This window comes from Passer montanus, unplaced genomic scaffold (genome assembly GCF_014805655.1).
Source record: "Passer montanus isolate IOZ18808 unplaced genomic scaffold, ASM1480565v1 scaffold2, whole genome shotgun sequence".
NCBI lineage: Eukaryota > Metazoa > Chordata > Aves > Passeriformes > Passeridae > Passer > Passer montanus.
This window is the reverse complement of record NW_024366591.1, coordinates 24,378,435-24,399,899: the sequence shown is the minus strand read 5'-3', so window position 1 is coordinate 24,399,899 and position 21,465 is coordinate 24,378,435. Positions and strand designations below refer to the sequence as shown.

At 39.1% G+C, this 21,465-nt stretch overlaps 1 protein-coding gene across 2 annotated transcripts in view; it reads left to right on the top strand.

Annotated features, from left to right (window-relative positions):
- The first annotated feature begins 3,024 nt into the window (after nt 1–3,024).
- The window catches only part of AKAP7 (A-kinase anchoring protein 7), an 85,379-nt gene continuing 66,938 nt past the window's right edge, over nt 3,025–21,465 (top strand). For both annotated transcript variants that reach the window (XM_039707212.1, XM_039707211.1), the window contains exons 1-4: nt 3,025–3,187; nt 11,399–11,548; nt 12,600–12,745; nt 17,599–17,735. In XM_039707212.1, the coding sequence (XP_039563146.1) occupies nt 11,500–11,548; nt 12,600–12,745; nt 17,599–17,735 (332 nt within the window). In that variant the 5' untranslated portion in view covers nt 3,025–3,187; nt 11,399–11,499. The remainder of the gene's footprint in view (nt 3,188–11,398; nt 11,549–12,599; nt 12,746–17,598; nt 17,736–21,465) is intronic.

Sequence of the window (21,465 nt, the reverse complement as noted above, 5' to 3'; positions counted from 1 at the left end):
AATATCTCGTAAGAAAGGTATTTTGAGCATCACTGGTTTTTTGTTTGAGATTTTAGGTTAAACATAAACAGACATCTTAAGAGACTGCTGATATGAGAAGTGGGTGGGATTTTTTCCATGGTTACACCCAGCAATACCAGGAGTAAACCAATTTCAAAATTCATGTGAAACATAAAACAACACCGCTTAATTATTTCTTCCTAGGTAGGCTCTAACTTGGCAGGATCACAAAACCTACACTGCGTGAAGTTTTCTGAGCTCTCGAGCTTTGCAGCATTAGCCACAGCCATAGCAGCTTCTTCCATTGTGATGAGGGTTAGTGTAACAATCAAGAAAGGCTGTTTTGACTCAAGTGTTTCCAGTTAGAGAGCAGCTGTTGAATTTAATTGTCTAGGCTTCAAAAGGCTTTGCCAGAGCAAGTATTAAAAAACATGAAGTTATTTTCCTAATTCTAAACCAGGTGATAACAAAATGTGTTATCACAAATGGATCAGCAGCCAACGTTGATCCATTTCACCCAACATCAGCCTTCTAACATGCAGGTTAAAGGTTGCGTCTAAGCAAGACACAATCCTGGTTGTTCATGGAAGGAGTCAAGCATCTCTAGAACAGCTACTTACTTATTGCACAAATTACAGTTCACAAAAGCCTCTGTCTTTATTGACTGGTGAAGAGACCCAAAGCATGTACATTCACACCTTTGGCTAAATGAACAACTGTCAGAAGCTCTGGTAGTGCTTGTGAACTAATGTCTGCGCTCCTCTTAGGAAAAACAGCAGGTACACACCAGAAATGCATGAAGAGAGAATGATGAGCAGAACTTCAGGAAGAATTCTAATATGTTCCTGCAATAAGGAACATAGATTTGTTTTTTCTTAATTGGACAATGGGCTGTGCAAACAGCAGGAAAGACACTGCTTTTATTTCACAGACATCCTAACTTGACAGAAAATCCATGGGTAAGAGAAGGAAATAGATACAAGGCCACACACAAAGCCTGCATAGTGGTCACAAATACAGTGTGTTTGTGCAATACCTGAAGCTTGAGGTGATAGGAAGCCAGAGCTAAAAAATAAGCTTGTGGCTGAAGGGAGAGACACACAGAAGAACAAGAGCAGAGAGGGAAGCAAGAAACAGAACAGACTGGCAGCGTAGAATCAAGATTTTTCAGTTTAGTAAGTAAATACGTATTTCCCCCACCCACATCTGGAATAATATGAATTCTGGATTCAAAACTGCATTCTTTATTTTCTTAAGACTCCCAGTAAAGTGTCTTTTGCTCAAGGAATGTTAGTGTCTGAGCTGCATGACTTCCACATCTGGTTGACCACATTCACTTAAACGTTTTAATTGCAGGCAGTGCCTTCTCTTACTTAAACACTTTCCATCCACTTTTCTCCTGGACATGTTTTTTTCAAACCTCTTTTTCAGTCAGGAAAAAAGAACAGCTCCAGGAGACTGGACATTCCAGATCAAACCTAACTTTAGGTTTAACTCTAACTCTAGAGCTAAAAAGTGAAGTGGGTTTAGTAAAGTGAAATCTGCTTTTATTTCAGTGTACAGTCCCTCATAATGCAGGTGTGTGAAGGTTTCCTATCAAACTGAATGTTGTCTTTACCCTGGAGACTGGCATACTTAATGATCTCCAGGACAGGCAACTTTTTGCTTAAATCCACATTATATTTGTGAAAAACAAGATTGTGGTAATCAAAATCACTTAGACTTATTTTCTATTTTATAGATTTTTTTTGTGTGTATATAAGTATTTAGCAAAAGGAAACCTATCTACTCACATTACAAAATATGAACTACTAGAGATATTCCATTATATTTTTTGTATTCTAATTACCTTACATTTTGGAAAAGTGATGTATACCATAGTGATGGAATTTGTGGCTCTGAGACAAAACTAAAGAAATTAATATCTTCTTTCAACCTGATGGCGGAGCAACACAGGAAAGACTAATTTTGTTGACTAGAAAAGGATGATGTAACTCTCATGCACAATAAGGATTTGCATAATTTCTGGTGGATTTTCTGTGTTGAAAAGTGAAAGGAAGATTAAGCACCTTTAATAAATGCTGTGTTCAGGGAGCAAATATTGTAGGAGTTCAAACTAGAGATTACACCTAACAATAACACTTATTGAAGACTCCAAGGTGGTTAAATATGTCACAGACCATTAAGTTAGGGCAGATGTGTATCCAGCCATTTTTCCCAAAACAGATCAGGTGCTAGATGCAAGGTTTTACAATTGTCTTTGTTTAATTTTACACAGCAAGCATCTGCTGTTCCACTTTTCAAGCCTATTAGGGTCCCCCTAAATGCCAGGCAATCTCTGCCATCATGCTATCCTGCACCTGCTTTCCGATTATCTACCACTACCTCTCTGCCTCCACAACAGCTCTTGGCTCTTCCAGTCCTCTTCCAGCTTAGGTCTGATGGGACTGCTTCTCCATCTTTCAACAACCTAGTTTAAAGTCATCCTTATGAGGGTGGCAAGCCACTTGGCAAAGATATTATTGACCCACTTTGTTAGGTGAATCCTTTCTTCACCCAACAGATGTCATTCCTCAAAAATCCTGCAGGAACCTGGAAGTTCCTCTGAAATATTACATTGGCATTAACAGCATTTGTTTATCTTTAGCCCACATCCCTCACAACAAGCTGCTATCCAGAGGTTAGCAAATGAAGAGCTGCTGTTCTTGGTTGCTGTGTCATGCTTTTTGTTTTATTAGTAGGTTTACGGTTTGATTTGTAATTTGGTAGTTTTCTTTATGCTGTTTTATTTTGTCTCCGCCTTTTCCCAGTTATTTCGTCAGCTAGTTTCTATTTCTCCAAACTTTAGCAGTTTACTGAAACTGTTTTCCTCCCTTGGAATTTCATTGGTTCATACATTGTGATCCCCACCTGGTTTTTACTGCTAATTCTCCTGATTTGTTGAAGATTATACCTTCCCCTGAGACCTGCCCACACATATAAGTCTTTGTTTGCCCCTTGATCAGGGTCCCGGGAGAGGAGAAGGGGAAGTTTACCATCAAATAAAGTTACCCTGGGACCCGTGTGCTTCCCTGTGTTTTATAATGAGCCGAAACAGCTGACAGCTGGGATTCAATGGAGCTCCAGGGGGAATCTGCCACCCCCCAACTTGTCATCAGCTAGCCGGGGGAAAGAGAAGCAGCACTTGGTAAGCAGTTAATTTTTCAGCTGCCTTCTGCTGTTCTGTTCCCTCCTCCTGAAATGTAAATGAACTGCCTGTGATCAACAGATCATGAAAATATCAATTTATATTATTTTTTCATGTCAGATGTCATTCAAATGCAGTTTCTATTTATTAACTACAGCTGATAGCATCTCCATGCACTTCTTCCTTTTATACCAGTTATTGCAGAGACTCCAGACTACTTGCTTTTCGACCTTTCCATTAAATTACCTTATCCTAGGCACTTCTTTACCTCTCATTTTTCATCCTCTGTAGTACTGCAGCTCAAAGTTTTCTTTGTTTCTCTGGCAAATCTATTATTACAATCAGGTCATGGTCTGTTATTCTTCTTTGCTTGTCAGAAAACAAGATGCTGCAAAGCAGCAACAATAATGAAGACTTGTTTTGTACCAGTTATGTCCTCCCTTCTTATCACAACAACCCAAGCTTCCCCTACAGCTTCCATGCCCTCTCATTACAATACCTTCAACTCCCTCCCATGTCCTACACAATATCCCAGTGTCTCCTCTAGGCTCCCTGCAACACATCCCGTTCCTGCCTTTTTGCTACCTAACTTCCCTCACTGAGTCATGTCCCAAATACTCATAGCTCATAGCTCCCCCATATCTCTTGCTTGACTAAGATAAGACATAATATGTATTGATAATATGTGCCCTGACCTCCAGTGTAATGAGCTGGCCAATACTCATGGACAGCCACTCTAGGAAAAACAGACACACAGCGCTGTTTCTTCTTTCACTCATTTGGGAACAAAATGGATCTTTCTTTTTTCCCAAACCACCCACTTTCACGAAAGGTGTGGGAATGTCATACCTCTGAATCTTCTAACACTCTGCAAACTTGCCTGAAATTAGTGGGTGGATTAAGAAAGGTAGGTGAGAGGCTAACAGGCATTGGCAGTGCAGTTGTGTAAGCAAATAAAACCACAGAGCTGACCCTGCTTCCTCTTTCTGCCAGCACCACGCAGCTGTCATAATGTGATTTTTTTCCTTTAAAGGGACAACTGTACTGCTGAGAGGTTAATCAGAAACTTTCTTTAATAAAGGCAAGGCCACAGAAAATTGATAAAGTGCTGGCTTTAGCCCAAACCTAAGCAGTAATGAAAAGCAGTTTCTGCCAGGCACCAGGTCAGTGACCTCTGTGAAACTTGTGCAATATTTGGGCAGGCAGAAAAATCACAACTTGTTACTTCATCTTTCGAGTCCTCAATCGAATGCTTCCCTCCAACACCACTTCTGTGACTTGTAGGGACAATTCATGGGAACTACTACCAGCTCTAGCTGAGGTATTTTTCATTTCTCACTTCCTCTCATCCTGGAGGCACTATGTTCAGGCAAGTCGCATGACCTAAGAATACATCTACAGGCATAATTGTAATGCGAGGCTAGTGGGTGCTGGTTACAGACAATTTTAAGTCCATAAAAATGTACTGCATTTTCATTTGTTCAGAGCACTATTAAATGTCATCTTAATTTAAACATTGCATTGGACTCCCCTCTCAATTTTACAAACAGAAGTGGTTTTTCCTGAAGTTTTCTCACTGAAGATTTCTGAAAAAAAAACTTAATGAATTGATTTGGAGTAGTTTCAGATCCAAATTGCTTTTTAAATTCATTTTTATAAAAAGACAATTCCAAAAATATTTTCTTCCAGTATTTGATCTATAACTCTCTAGAATCAAAGTTTTATGGAAGCACTGTACTTGACAATGGAAATGGGCTAGGAAGACTTGACGACTTATTCATTTAGTCTCCTAATGATAGCTGATATTCAAATGAAATGCAAATAAAAACTGCCAGCAGCCTCATCCCAAAGCCTCTCTTGGATTCCACAGAACTTGCACTTCTGCATCACATCCAACCTTTGGCCTCTATGGAACTATACAAATCAAATAAAAATTCTACATGAATAGCAAACACAGCTCAAAATGGATCAAAATAATGGTAAAATGAGGAGCCAAATATAGGAACTGGCCTCATTTTTCACTCTTCTTTCAACCAGCTTCTAACCTCCAGCAGGCATGCTGTTTCTTCCAACCATCCTATTTTATTTATTTTATTTTATTTATTTTATTTTATTTATATTTTATTTACTTGCTTTTGTCATCTATGGAGAACCAGACATAAGCATTTTTTTGTCTCAAACATTGTGAGTGTTCCAATGGGAAAGGTGTGATCTAAAGATGCAGAGGTGGGGCAGAACTGTTCTGACCCAACTTCCTGCTTCACCTTGACACTTGTGCTCGGTGTCCCTGTCCCCAGTCACCTGCTGTGGGGGGGCTCCAAGGGCTGGCTGTGCACACATCAACAAAACAGGGCACAAGATCTGGTTTATGTAAGCTTGCACCAGGCTGTCTATAAAAGAAAGCAGGTCAGACCCTCTCGCATTCTTTTCCCTCTCTTTCACTTTCTTTCTCATGATCCCAGCTCCAGACCCTCCAACACAGCAGGACCAATGCAGTATCTGAGGACTGGTGATATTCTCTGTACTCTCTCTCCCTTTCCTTTCTTTCTTTCTCTCCCCCCTTGCTTTGCCTGGGCAAAACAGGGCCAGGCATATTCTACCTCCCATATTGAACTTTGTTGTGAGTGTAGGGAGCTTGTGGAAGTGTGTTGCAGCTTCCAGGCCAGCACCTTTGAGTTTGTTTTGCAAGTTGAGAATGTAATGAAGTGTATGGTATAAAATTAAGGACTTGCTAGCCACCACATTTGTGGAAATGTATTGGAAGAATTCAAGGGCTTGTTAGCCAAGAACTCGAGGCTCAACAGCAGGCTGGTTGTCAAAGTTAAAAACACAAGAGTTCAGCCTGATGAGAGTTTACAACTAACATCACCCCTCTACTGATGAGCCGTGACACCATCCCCACTGTATTTACAAATGGAAGCAGGAATCTTTACACGCATACATACCAGCTGCTCCCTCAGATCTGGTTTACATGGATAAGCCAATTGGCAAAAGCACCAGGTGGCATTTAGCTTGGCTTCTCCCACCAAACGCCCTGACAGGACTTGGCTTCCAAGAGACTCCAAGTCTTTATTCAAGCAGGAAAAGACCGTCTCCCCTTCCTTCCCTGACACAAGCGGCCTCTCCCATACACAGCCCTTTTTATCTTATTCTCCACCGGCTCCAGCCACTCTTATAATCCTGTGTGCATACCTTTACATCCTTTTATCTTTCTTTGCCAGTCAGTTTTTCAGGTCTATTCAGTAATTTCAGGTAAACTCAAAATTTCTATTCTTTATGTAATTTATCACCCTTGAGGCCATTCCCAACACGAGACTGTTCAGGCAGAGCTGTACAGAGCCATTAGTGCCAGCGGTCAGAGTGCCCGGGACAGCGTATAGCAGAGCACATCCAGAGCAAGACTGTCTATTCTCCGCCGCTAAATTCCTGTTAATTAGCGCTTGGCCGCCCTAAGCTACACACGGTTATTTTGACGGACGCCAAATCCCGCTGGCTGCAGCCCCCCGGCGGGGGCGAGCGCTGGGGCAGATACTTCTCGTTGAGATACCGAGTGAAAGCCGCGCTCGAACCGAGGATCCCCGGTCGCGGGTGCCGCGCTCCGCCGTGAGGGGCGGCCCCGCCGTGAGGGGCGGCCCCGCCGCCGCCTCGGAGCGCACGCCGGAGCGGCTGAGGGGCGGCGCCGTGCGGCCGACCCATGCCCGCCGCGGAGCGTGCTGGGAGCTGTAGTTCCGCGGCCGCACGGCCCCGTTCCCCCGCTGCTTCCCCGAGGGGCGCGGAGGCTCCGCCAGACCCGCTCCGGCCCCGCGGCTTCTCGGCGGGCAGCGCTGCTCGCCGCGGCCGGGCATGCGGCCGCTGCTGTGGCGGCTTCTCCCCGCGCTGTGCTCGGCGGCGGCCCGAGCCCTGCTCGCCCGGCGGGCCGTCTTGAGGGTCAGCCAGACAACAGTGGAGAAGGTTTATCTGGAAGGTCTTCTGGACTAATGAAGTCACCCAGGTGGATCACAAATACTTGTATTAAGAAAAAAAGAAGGGTAGTTGCAGTGGGTGACTTGCTTCTGAGGGAAACTGAGGGCCCTGTGTGCTGGTTGGACCCATTCCACAGGAAAGTCTGATGACTTCCTGTGGCCCAGGTAAGGGATATTACCAATGGACTCCCTGAGCTAATTCTGCCCACTGGTTACTACTCTCTGCTGGCTGTCCAGGTTGATAGTGGCAAGGCTGATGAGAAAAGTACCAGGGTAATCAAACAGGACTTCAAGGCACTTAACCACTTAGATGCTCACGAGTGTATGGACCTGGATGGGATCCAATCCTGGGCTGATGAGGAACTGGCAAAAGAGCTCATTACACCACTGTCCATTATCCATCTGTCATCAGTCATGGCTAACCAGGGATGTCACAGGAAAGTGGAGACTGGCCAGTGTGATGTCCAGCTACAAGAAATGCTGGAAAGAGGATCTAGGGAACTACAGATCTGGCAGCCTGACCACAGTGCCCAGCAAGGTGACAGAGCAGATCATCTTAAGTGTGATCATACAGCACAGGCAGGACAACCAAGGAATCAGACCCAGCCAGCACAGGTTTAGGAAAGGCAGATACTTCCTGACCAAACTGATCTCCTTTTATGACCAGGTGACCCACCTGGTGGATAAGAATAAGGCTGTGGATGTTGTCTACCTGGACTTCAGCAAGGTCTTCAACACCATCTCCCACAGCATACTCCTGGCAAAACTGTCAGCCCATGGCTTGGACAAGTGCACTCTTCTCTGGATTAAGAACTGGATGGACAGCCAGGCCTAGAGGTGGTGAATGGGGCCACATCCAGCTGGCAGCTGGTCGTTAGTGGTGTCCCCAGGGATCAGTGTTTGGTCCAGTCCTGTACAATATCTTTATTGATAATCTGGATGAGGGGATCAGGTCTTCCAATAGCAAATTCACAGACAAAATCAAGTTGGGTTGGAGTGATGATCTGCTGGAGGGTCGGAAGGCTCTGCAGAAGGACCTGGACAGGCTGGATTGATGGCCTGATTTCAGTGATATGAGGTTCAGCAAGACCGAGTCTGGATCCTGCACTTTGGCCACAACAATCCCCTGCAGCACTATGGGCTGGGGACAGAGTGGCTGGAAAGTGGCCCAGTGGAAAAGGACTGGGGGTACTGGTTTTGACAGTCAATGAAACATGAGCCAGTGGTTTGCCAAGAAGGTGGCCAAGAAGGCAAATGGCATCCTGGCCTGGATCAATGATCGTGTGGCCAGCAGGACCAGGGCAGTGATTGTCCCAATGTTTTTGGCACTGACGAGGCCATGCCTCAACTCCTGTCCAGTTCAGGGCCCCTCAATTCAGGAAGGACGTTGAGTTGCTGGAGCGTGTCCAGAGAAGGGCAATGGTGCTGATGAAGGGTCTGGAGCACAAGTCCAATGAGGAGCAGCTGAGGGAGCTGGAGGTGTTTAGTCTGGAGTAAGAGGCTCAGGGGGATCTTATCTCTCTCTGCAACTACCTGGAAGGAGATTGTAGCCTCCCCAGGTGGGGATTGGCCTCTTCTCCCAGGCAACCAGCAACAGGACGAGAGGACACCGACTTAAGATATACACCGGGACATGTGGACATTTGGAAGAAATTCTTGTGTTGGACAGTCAGAAGAAATTCTTCATGGGAAGAGTGGTTAGGTGTTGGAACGGGCTGTCCAGAGAGATGTTGGATTCTTGTCTCTGATTCTGTTTAAGGAAAGACTGGACGTGTCAACATGGCCTTGTTGACAATGTGGTGTTCAGTCATAAGTTGGCCTCAATGATCTCAGGGGTCTTTTCCAACCTAATTGATTCTGTGATAAACCTATTAAACAGATTAACATAAATGTAGTGAACAGGGAACAGCGTGTGAAGATCAAGTCTCACTGTCGTCTTGTCATCTGTGATAAATCTGAATATGTAGAGAAGGCAGCTGGGATCAGAGCACAATCAAATATGTTTTATTGCTCCTTATTTTTGTGGTCTGTCCTTTATAAGGTAGCTGTATCATGTTTGGTTTTTTTTTCCCGCTGGAACAGATGACAAATGCTGGTGAAGATCAACAGCCACTTAAATACAAATAAAGGAATAATGGATACACCTACTCATGTATGAAATTCAGGCAAATATAATTAAGCATGCAATTAAGAAAAAAGAGCTTATCCTATAACGGCTCAATGGTCAAGGAGTTCCTAAGGAAGCTGGTTTTGTACTCTAGGTTTCAGATTATCAATGTTATGTCAAGAAGTTTAAAAAATCTTGTTTTCAAGTTTTATTAGTGACTAGAATGCAACTCTTGAAGTTTGTTGCTGATTTCTTTAATTAGTATTTTCAAAAAAGTGAGGGAGGTTTTTTTTTTGTAGAAGCACAACTTGTAGAATTTAGACAGTGCCTGCTCAGTTCAGTTTACTGCAGGTGCATTCTTAATTACTTTATCTGTGCCTTTACTATTGTGAACAGGCAGCATTTTGCCAAGTTGCACAAGTATGTTGCTTTTTGATCAGACAGAACAAAGTAAACCTGTAATCTGCAATATACACCCCTTAGATTTATGTGAGTCCTTGTTCTGTAGCTGATGCTACCTTAACCCCTTTTGCTCTCAGCTGATGATTCTGCACTGCTGGATTTTGAGGTTTTCTGCCCCAGCCTGACCTACTTGTTTGTCAGTTTAATGGATCTCTGTGTTGTCCTTCCCTTTGAGATCTCTTTGGATCCAGGGTTGTTTTTTGTATGCTCATGGATACCAGAAAAAAAATCTGGTTTGTGTGATCTTTAATCTAAATGTTAAGTAATAATTTTATTACTACTTTTGCATCTGTTTGTTATGCATAGTTCTTTAGTCTCTGCAGAGGGAACAAGTAACAAATGTAAATACTTTGTTTCCTTTGAATAGCCTGAGGGGATAAAGTTAGGTGTCAGACTACAACCACAGAGTGATTTATGCTTCCCACTTTAGCCTGGAGAGAATTAGCATTTAATCAGGTTGTTCTTTTATGTATCTTCCCTAGCATAAAGTGATACGTGTAAGAAACATTCCACAGGGTGATAATCACCCACACTGGGTCTGTAATATCGATTTTCTACATGTGTAGCCTTGCATGCCTTAAGAGCATAGTGTACACTTTTGCTGCTGAATTTTCCTCTTAGGCCAAATTTGGGCCATCTGCACTGGTCATGAGAGGAGCTTTGAAAGTGTGTTGTCTGTAGTAATGAGCTGTCCTGGGATAAACTGCAATTCTAACACACAGCTCCTTCCACTACAGTAATCCCATTGTGGAGTTGTCCCAAAAGAGTATTGCTGGGTGCCTGATTATATGCCCATTGTTTGATGAGAGAGAAGATTTTGCTTTTTTTTTTAAGGTATAACTTAATATGCCAATATTAGAATTTACTGATGCAGAAGCGTGAAGTAGACATAAGGAAATGACTCATGCTCAGGTGGTACTCTTGGGGACAAACACTTTTTCAAAAACTTGTTAGTGGACATTCTGTCCTGTCTAACTCAAAATATTCTGTGATTGTGATATTACTCTGTGGTAGAGCTTCAGGTATATCTTTGTACATGCAAGATGTGTTTTCATTTACATTGGCTTCCTTCTTTAGCTTAAATACTAAAAGTCAGCTTTTAGAATGAGAAACTGAGATCATTGCTGTCTAAAACATACTACACTGAGTGGGAGATGCAGGAATAGAGTGATCATCTCATTCCTGAGTAATAGAGTCAGCTGAGAACCCTTTGTTTTATGTGGAATGATAGGATTCCCTTCTTGCTTCTTCATGCCTCATTTTCAGTGTTTTTACAGTGGAATTAATTTGCCAATGTTTGTCTGCACTGAATTTCATATGCCATTACTGTTGTCTAAAATGAACATTATGTGATGTCTGAAGGGTATTATTTTTTATGCTCAATTATAAGGTTGTTGGTTTTTTTTTCAGTAATTTCATTTACTTGGAACCAAACAAGACCCTGGGTTATTAAAATATAGAAAGCAGAACTCTATTTTTTGCTATTCCACATAAAATGTTACAGTATTTCTACTGATCTGTTGACAAAGAAGAAGAACAGGATCCTTGCAGGGTTATATGTCAATATTTATTTGCTGATAATTAATGAAATGTTTATTTGGTATGTTGTTTATGTATAATATCTCTTAGCTGTTTATACAAAAAACTAAGACCCAGTGTGTTATTTTAAATATATTACAGATGGGCTGGAAAATATACAGGAAAAGAAAATATTTAAAGAGAATAAGGAAAAAACACAACAGAGTGAAGAGCCATGTGCTGCGGATTCAGTAGATTCTCTAATGACAGAAATGCCATTTGTGGACACAGATATTGAAGATGAATGTGCTAGTAAGTGCATTAAACAGAAGAAATGTGAAAGCATAGACACATCATGTACTTGGTTCTTGGTCCTACCTGTTGGCAATGACACATGGGCCAGGCACATGGAATAGTCTCCCTGCAAACAGGTTGCAGTCCAGAGCCTCTCTTATTACTATTCAGTCCTTCAGTACTTGAGCATATTAAGAGTTCACCCTTTTGTTATCCTGTGGAGCAGTGAGTCTCAGAATAAAGACATTTCATATGTCAATTCACATTGCTGTATGGGAGCTTCTCAGGTGATGGGTTTTGTGAGCTGTCCTTCAATATGTGTATTCCCAGCATGAGGCTGGAAGTACACTTCTAACTGGACCAGTGGATGTCTGCAGCATGGTCAGCTTGTGGGTGTGTATCAGGCCATGTGGTGGGAAAGGGTCTATAAAGGCTCAAGGAAATGAGCTGAGAGAAACACAGTTAAGTGTAAAGGAAGAACTGAGGGCACACACATTTCTTTCACTATATCAGGTGTCTCTGAGAAAGGAAGAGGCAGAGAGCAGATCTGGCTGGGATGGTATTTTCGTCTGGGCTGGGTTTGGTTCATGTGCTATTGGTGGGTAAGTCTTAGTCTAGTACAACTTTTAGCTTTAATAATCCTATGTATTACTGCATTTTATATTTCAAAATGCAGAATGCATGGGATTTTTGGAGTTTAATATTGGCCTTTCTGCTCTACAGTCATGTCCATGTTCAAGTATGAACAATTTGCAGGCTTGTTGTCCTGCTGCATACATTGGCTAAGGGAGGCTCACTGGTTTGGAAGCCATGTGTCTGTCTGTCTGTCTTAGCAGCTTAAAAACCTGGCTCAGAGGTGTAGGCTGTTAGTTCAGGTGTGGTACTTCACTTTGTGGCTGCATTAATTCCAGTCAGAGTTGGATCCCAGTCAGACAGCTCAGAGCATGGGCTGAGTGGGAAGAGATGCTCCAGTCAGTTGATTCAAGTCCAGCTCCTGTTGGTGTGATATTAAGAATGTCTTTGTTTAAATGTCTGTGTGCTGAAAATGACTTTTTTTTTTCCTCTTCAGTACATGCAACTTCTGAACTAACTATTAAGAAGAAAAGAAAGCGGACTACTGGAAAGGAAATGGAAGAAGGCATTGAGAGAAAGAAGAAAAAGAACAAACAGTATCAGCCAAATTATTTCATTTCTCTTCCAATTACTAATCCAAAGGTGATATTCTCTATTATACTAATTTGGTATAACCAGAAATATTTCAACAGCTGCATGTGTTTCTAAGAACAGTGTTTGATGTTGTGCAAAACAATTTTTTTCAGCTAGTTTTAAAGAAATATTACCAGTCTATTCAATGAGTAATGCTATGTTATGTAACATTTTTTGTGAATAAAATTGCTTTTCTAAAAAAGACTGTAGGAAAAATACTTACATTTTTATTCAGTTTGTCAGTCTTATGGATTTCACTGAAGCTGGCTGAAATTTTCCCTCTGCAGTGTTCAGTATTGCCTGTTTTGTTGTTCACATAGAATAAGGAAGAGAGACATTAATGTTTAATTTAATGTGAAAAATTCTAGCAATATTTTTAGATTTCTTTACAGATAAAAATTTATTTGGATCTCTTACTGTTTTAACTTGGCAGTTTGTAGTTTAGCATTTTCCAGTAAAATGATTAATCTTATTTAAAATTCAAACAACTGTTGTTTTAGTGAGATGTTGTTCACATGAATTCTGGAAGTGCAAAGAGCTCTTTAAGACATTGTCTTTAAGACACTGTATTTCCTTGTAGTAAATGAAAATGATTTCTTACATGCTGTTGATTGTCTCTGGTACATCTTTGATATCTTTTGTGTCTGAAATGAGGAAAGTAGATGTGTTATGTTTAAAAAGTTGAAGCCTGCAGTTTAACACCATTTGCAAATTTAGTTCATGGGATTTTTTAATATCAGAAACTATCTCAGATGAATTTTAACTCATCTTACATCTGTATTATCAGTTCTCTGAAAAAGTGAAAGAATATTAGGAAAATATGAAATGAGAATAAAATAGGTTTGAAAATGACACTGCAGTCTTTGATTCTTCAAAACGTAATATGTGAAGAAGATATAGTAAAGGCTGGTTTTAGAAGATCAGGATACCCTGTTACAAATAATGCAGGATATCTTTTGTGACATTTTCTTTTAAAATATCTTCTTCCAGATCTGTTTAACAGATTCCATGATTTAACAAGTGCAAAAATAATTTAGGAGTTATATAATCTGGTCATTGAGAATTCCTGCTGATGATTGTTACTATGCCCAAGGGTTAGTTGGGAAGGTCAAGTATGCTTGGTTTTTTAGATGTCATTATTTAGCCATATCATTTACAGAGTTAATGAAACAACTCTAAATTTAAGCTCAGAGCATATGAGAACTCCAGGACTTTGCTAGAAAGTTTTGTTTATACTTGCCTTAGAGGTAGAGTTGTTCTGAAAGTAGAAAATACACATTGGAATTTTTACAGGCAATATTAGCCAAAATTTAGACACCTGGTTTCTTGATAGCCAGAGTGAATCTGGTAATTGCTGGTAGTTTCAGCTGGTAATGAGAGACCTTTATTTTTTTAAGAGCTTATTTTATTCCAGTGAAGTATTTTAAGCATAAGTGTTATTTATTTGTATTTTATGTAGTAATTTAAGCTTTACACAGAGGAAATTTTGTAATAAAGGATATTCTGAAACATTTGATCATCTGTTCCTCTTGGAAAATGAACAGTTTCCTTGTTTTCATTTAAATTGTTTTGAATCTTTAGAACTGAAAATGTTGTTCCATTAATTTTGGATTTATATTGAACTTTGCGTTATTACTTGTGTAAAAATAGTTAAATAGATTATGATCATTGTATCTTTTTCCATTTGTTCGGTTTGGTTTTTTTTAAGTTACGACTTACATGATGTGTTATCACTTGGTAGGTTAGTCTTTCAGGGTTCCTCAGTCTTGACTGTAATTGCTATTGATCTGTCAAAGCTTTACATTTTCTTTGCTTGTAATAAGCAAAACAGTGTTATTCTATTACTCCTCAGAATAATGTACTTCAAGTAATGTGAGAGGAGATCTTGAAATCAGTAGTTGAGGCCTTTTTTAACTTCTTTTAAAAAAAAATCAGAGGGAGGAATTGTTAAGTGTGATGTGCCTTCAAAAAGGTTTTAGTTTAAGTTAGGACATAGCAAGTGAAAACAAATAGTGTTTGGTTTTTTTTTGAGTTATGACTTACATGATGTGTTATCACTTGGTAGGTTAGTCTTTCAGGGTTCCTCAGTCTTGACTGTAATTGCTATTGATCTGTCAAAGCTTTACATTTTCTTTGCTTGTAATAAGCAAAACAGTGTTATTCTATTACTCCTCAGAATAATGTACTTCAAGTAATGTGAGAGGAGATCTTGAAATCAGTAGTTGAGGCCTTTTTTAACTTCTTTTTTTTTTAAATCAGAGGGAGGAATTGTTAAGTGTGACGTGCCTTCAAAAATGTTTTGGTTTAAGTTAGGACATCGCAAGTGAAAACAAATAGCATGGTAACAGTTAAAATGTAAAACAATACGTTGTAAGGTAATGAAAGTAACAGGTTAAGTAGCAATTTAAAGTTTTCATTTATGCAGTGGCTCAAAGCTTGTTATATAGCATTGCAAGAGTCCTAGTTTGCTTCATTAGAATAGTACACTCAAATGTTAATTGCACCTTAGATTTATTGGAAACAACAGAACAAATCTGAAATTGTGATATGCATTGTGATGGCACACCTGTTTAACAGCTGTTCTGTTACACTTTGCTGCAGGGAAAACATCTGAAAAACAAGTTTCTGAAATTCAGAAAAACTTACTTGAAAACTTTTTTTTTCCTTTCGAAATAATGTTGATTGTGTAGAGCATTGTTATTTAGCCAGAGAGAGAGGATGTGCTCAACCTTTTTATTTTACCTGTATCCAAAGGGCAGGATTTTTCATACTTTCTTGATGGATTCAGCAATAACTTTTCTCTGGAACTGATAACTGGCTGTCTTTGGACTTACCCTTGTTCCAAAGCCATATTATTTGTTAGGGTTTTAGCTTGGTTTCCTAATAGTTTATACAGCTATGAGCCTGTCCTTTGGGGTTTTTTGGGTTTTCAACCTGTTGTCCAATTTTGGACAGAAAAATTGACATCTCAGAGGTATTAATTTCCTACAGTTTTTGTGTCATTGGTGCTTGCATATAAGAGTGAGCCTTGAAAGAACATGCTTTTGTGGAAGTACTAGTGAAGGGAGCTATAGGGGTTTGGGGATGTGGAGTATTGGCTGCTAAACTAAATGCTGAGTAGTATTGATCTCTTTCAGAGCTAGAATGCTTTTTACTGCTGTGAAAACACAGTTCCACATCTATCTTCTGTTCTCTGAAGGGCTTGTACACTTACATTTATATTTTTTCCTTCGCTAGCTCACAGGTGCAAGTTAAATGTAAAAGCAATAATTGAAAATGGAATAAAATTTTAACTAGTATGACATGTTTCATTTTTGAGTTTTGTTTCTTTTTTTTTTTTGCTTTAGCTTATAGACTTAGATAATTATTCAGTCAATACATTGTAATTAGCAGGGATCACATTTACCAGTTCTTTGCTTAAATATGGATTAAATTCCTCCTGTATCTGAGACAATGAAATGATTATTTATCCAGGATAAGATCAGTTCTGACGTATGAAGGAAGATGGTCTTATTGCAGCATGATTTATGATAAAATGATGGTGGAATTTTCTTCATGTGTCCTACACTACTTAAGACACTTGTGCTTTTGTAAATGTCATATCCCCTTTTCTGGCAAGTGGCTTTTACCTTCTGTCCTTCTCCCTACCCTTGCTAGCATCAGTTCCTTTGAGTTATAATTAAGTTATATTTATATGACACTACTGAAAATCTATGGCTTATTGGGTAAGATTTTTGCATGGCAAAACTCATCTTAAGAAATTCAGTCAAAAATACTGAACACTCCCATTAGATTGTGGGGGTTTTTTTTCCCCAGGAAATTTATATGCTCCTTATGATTAACAGAGCTACCAAAATATATAAATGCTTTTTTTATACCTAAGAGCTATTTGTGCTTATCTTATAAAAGTAAAGTCTGTACAGTACATTTGTGAAGTGTTCATGACTCAATTTCAAATAAATAACCAACAAAAAAGTGAGATTGGAGTTTTCAACATGCTTCTTTTAGATTTTATACACCAAAGATAATTTGTTTGTAATGTCTTTGTTCACTGGGCTTTAAGAAGTAATTAATTTTGTCAGATGGTCAGGTTTATTTGACTTGATCTAGTTTTCACTGATATACTCAAGAATTCTTGCAGGTTTTTGGTGTTTTGTTTTTTAAATTGCTATGATACAACAAGCATAATGTCAAGCACAGTAAACATTTTGGATACAATTTATAGAGCATGTATAACCATATAAATAATTTTAAATTAAAAAAATGTAATTCCAATGTTTTTAAAGAGAAGGATTGATGAAGTTAGAACTCTATACCTCCTACAAGGAAAGTTGTCTAAATACATTTGAAGGGGGTATATACATTATATCTGTCTATTTGGCAATGTAATTAGAATTGCAAATTAGGTATCTCTACAAATTATTTACTGAATATTCTGGTTTTGTATGTGCCCAGTCCTGCAAAGATCAGGTTTTCTTCGGTCACTTACGTGTGCATAGGAAGATAGACGTTTAGCAGAGTGGGTAGAGCTATTCCTTGAAGAAGCTTTTTGTTGGTATTACTGGCAGTGTAAAACTGGATGATCGTAACCTGCCTCAGGAGTTTATAATACTTATGGAAGGAAACTGCTATTAAGATGTGATGGGGAGTGTCCAGGGATTTATTAATCACTCTATTTGTACCCAGTTTGGGTTCACTCGGGTCAATTAGCACAGCTTTGTCAGAGGATAAAACTTTCTTCTGCTAGAATGGTCTTTACATAAACGTTTGTTTTTAGTTTGTGTGCTTTCTTGTTCACTTGCATGATGGGATACAGTAATTGTTGTAGTGGCTAACTGTTGTTTCTGTGTCTTTCTTCCCAGATTACCGGCAGTATTCAGGCTCTCCAAGATGCAATAATACAAAAGGATCAAAGGCTTTCCAAAGCAATGGTTCGCTCTGGCTCATTGCATGTCACCATGTTAGTGATGCATTTATCCAGTGAAGAAGAAATTAGCATGTAGGTATTTAGTGTAAATTAAGTGTATACTAGTATTTGTGCTTAATTTAGTATATACTAGTATTATGCGTTCATAAAGAGACTAGCAGGGTTAACTGACACTTTTTTGTGCCATACACAGCCCTAATATACTAGGGTTATAGAATATTTAAGTCATGTTGCTTTTAAAATGCTAGTCTTAATATTAGCCATTTTCATAACTTATATGTCATAAGCTCTGAACAAAATATGTGGTTTTCCATTGCATTTTTCCTACTGTGTGCTGAAGTTGCACACACAGATTTCATGTTTGCTGAAGTAATTCTTTTAAAATAATGTTTTCATATAGGGGAGACAGGGGAATTAAAAATCTGTTGAAGTGCAGATTGCTTATAAGAAAGTGAGAATCCAAGGCAGAATGTAGGAACCATTTGGGAGTGAAGGACATGCTTCTAATAAGTAGAAGTATTTTAGCTGAAAGCATTTGACACACCTAAAAATAATGAATGATCAGTATATCTAAATCAATTGCCTTGTTTTTACACACTTGTTTTCTTTAAATGCAATATCCTTGAGCTCTCTATAGTCCTGCCTGTCTTCTACTGTGAAGATGCAAATTTGTCAGCATCAACAGTCTGATCTAAGGGGAGAGCAACAGCCACGAACAGGGAATAAAAAGGCAAGCAAAGGATACTAGATCTGGTAGATTCCCTCCCCTCTCCATGTGCCTGGTAATGAGTAAACTGTGATAGCACCTGAAAATTGGTGAGAACAACCTCCAGCTGTTTATGTGAGATTTTTTTTTAAAGGGTTTGAAGCAAACTTTTTTAAAAAAATGAGCATGGGATTGTACCTCAAAGCACATGTGCCTCTTCATGAGTATTTTTTAAGAGTCTAAAACTGTATACCAAAACAAATATTCTCAAATTCAGGATATTCTGCTACTCTGTGAGCCCCTTCTCAGCTTTCACTGTCTGAATGCCACCGAAGCACTGACTTACAGAGTTCTTCTCTGCCTCTCCCAGCAGAACTCTACAGTCCAGGCACTCAGAACTGTCCTCTAGTCAGCAGCAGCTTCCTCAGAGATTCACCCCTTTCCTGGCCAGATGCCTTCTATAGGTTTCTAGCTCAGCTGTCCTCAGGTATTCTAGATTGCATGTTCTTTTAAATGAGATTTTTTTTAAAAAATCCATAACTGATATTTTTTTGTTTAATCTTTTTGGAGATTTGAAAGAGTAAAATGCTGAATTTGCCTTTTTCTTGCTTCACCGATTTTTGATACCAGGTTAATGGAAAGAAACCAAGATCCAGGCTGGCAAAAGAACCTGTGTGTAATGTAGGGGAAGAGTAATTTCTCAAACAAAGTGCAGCTAGTCAACTGGGCATCTGAGAGTTCACAGATCCTTAGGTTTGGATCCATTGAGTTACTTAGATATCTACAGTTTTTCAACTGTGTTTGCACAATAGTGCCTCTGTCTATACAGAAATGAAATGTGTTGAATGCTATTTGAAGTCAAATGCGTGATAAGAATGTGCTAAACATAACATTCAATTCAACACAAAGCCCTTTGTATGGTATTTTAGTACATACAGCTTTCACCCTGAAAATGGAAGATCTGTATTCTAGGCCGCTCTTTCTAAGGGAATCCAGACCTGCAATTCCCATGTGAGTTTCCTAACTGATTGACTGTCGTCTAGCCTTCATGAATACACTACACATCTCTTTTTATAGGACTGTATGAAATCAAGAATGTGAGATTTTGAAACTAGAAAGAAAGCAATCAAGAGTCATGACAGCACTCTCTGCAAGCCAAGAAGTTCTACTCTATGCTAAATGTATGCATAGTCATGGGATCAGGTGCTAGAAATCAGGATGCCTGCCTCCACAGTAAATGCCTAATTATGAGATTATAGTGTCAAGTTTTTCTTGCTAGTTTTCTGTCAAAGACTCTGTGAATCTCACCTTTGCATTACAAATAACAGAAATGATGGAACTGAGTTTGGCTTTTTTTGTGAGATTGCTTTTTCTAACAAGTGATCAAAATTAAAACTCAGAAATTTCTGAAAAGAAACTTAGTGAATTTTAAGTGCTTCAATATTTACATTACAACAATATAGGAAGAAAACATGCACTTCTTCTATAATTCTAGCTTTTGTTCACTTAGAATATGCTGTTTAATTATTTTTTTAAATTTCCTTTTTGACTTTAGATTAAAGTGCTTGTAAACTTTTTGTGTATCTCTAAATTAGTTGCAATGAGTGTAATTACTAGTTGGCATACTATTAGGAATGGAAGAACAAGAAAATACCACTGTTGTGTTTTTAGTTATTGACTTCAGTGGATATGTTTGTCCTTGTGCATTATTCTTACAAAGCAGTTGTTAGATGTTATGAAGTGGCTGATAGAATACAAAAGGTAAGATATCTAGAGTGAGACAACAGCTATTTTTCTACATATTTTAGTGTTTGCAAGATTGTAAATGAAAGAAAAAGTAGAACTAGATCTTCGATGCCACAGTGCTAAACTGAAAGCACACTGCACTGTGTGGATTGACCTTTCATGGAACTCCTCGGGTAGGCTTGGGCTGGTCAGTGAGTTCTGCAGCAGACCCTACAGTACGGAAATATAAATCTCTGTTCAGCTGAGGAACAGAGCTTTCCATGGACTTTCTGTGGGTTAGTTCTCACACGATAAAAAATCCACAGACGGGTTTTAGATACATTAATGAATCAACACTTAAAAGCCCTCTTCAAGCTTTAACTTAATTTGACTCAGTGTATTTGAAATATCTGTACTTGTTTTGGACCAATTTTTAGGTTCATATTGGTAAATAAATCTATGCCTGCTTACATGTGAAGTAATCTGACAGGTAGAACCAGTATTAGATGGTGTTTTTGAAAGGTCTTGAAGTACAGCACATAGAGAAGACACAGGAACAGGCTTGTCTACGGTGATAAGAGGGTAGGTAAGTGACAGAGCCTACACTTACAGTAAAATATCTTTGCCAAGGAACAAGTAATGGAGGACACAGGAACAGGCTTGTCTTACTGTGATAAGAGGGTAGGTAAGTGACAGAGCCTACACTTACAGTAAAATATCTTTGCCAAGGAACAAGTAATGGCATTGGTGTTTAAAAGCAGCTAAAATACTTCTAGCTTATAGATTAAAGCTCTTTAGAAAGACCACAGGAGGGCTCTATCAATGAAGGATATTTTCTCATGTAATCAGCCTTCGTGTGTTTCTTAACTTGGCCTAAGTTCCTGTTAATACACAATTCACAGTGAGAGTCCACCTTGTTAAACACAGTTGGAATGTGTAGAGATTCTTGGAATTGTACTAGCTTCAATAAAATAATTTAGTCTGTAGAAATTGATGATTGCTTTTATCCAGCTAGAACGGAAAAAGTAAAAATACCTCTTTTGAGCATTTTTAACCTATTACTGCCATCTAGCGTTTATGAAGTCTGCATCGATTTGGGGAAAATATTAAATTCTGGTTAATTGAATATAATTAAAACTGTGACATGTGAGAAATCTTTTAGAAAACACTAAAATGTTTATGTGTTTTTTGTTTAGAATTTAAATCACTTTTAATGTGGGTCAAAACAATTATTTCATGTAATTGTACATACACTTGATGTGGCTGATTAAAGTTATTATTTAAAGGTTTGTACTCTGTTATTGCAGTTACTGTATGCATGCCTCTTAGCTCTTACAGAAAGTAAAAATAAATTGAGATAGCACCTCTTTA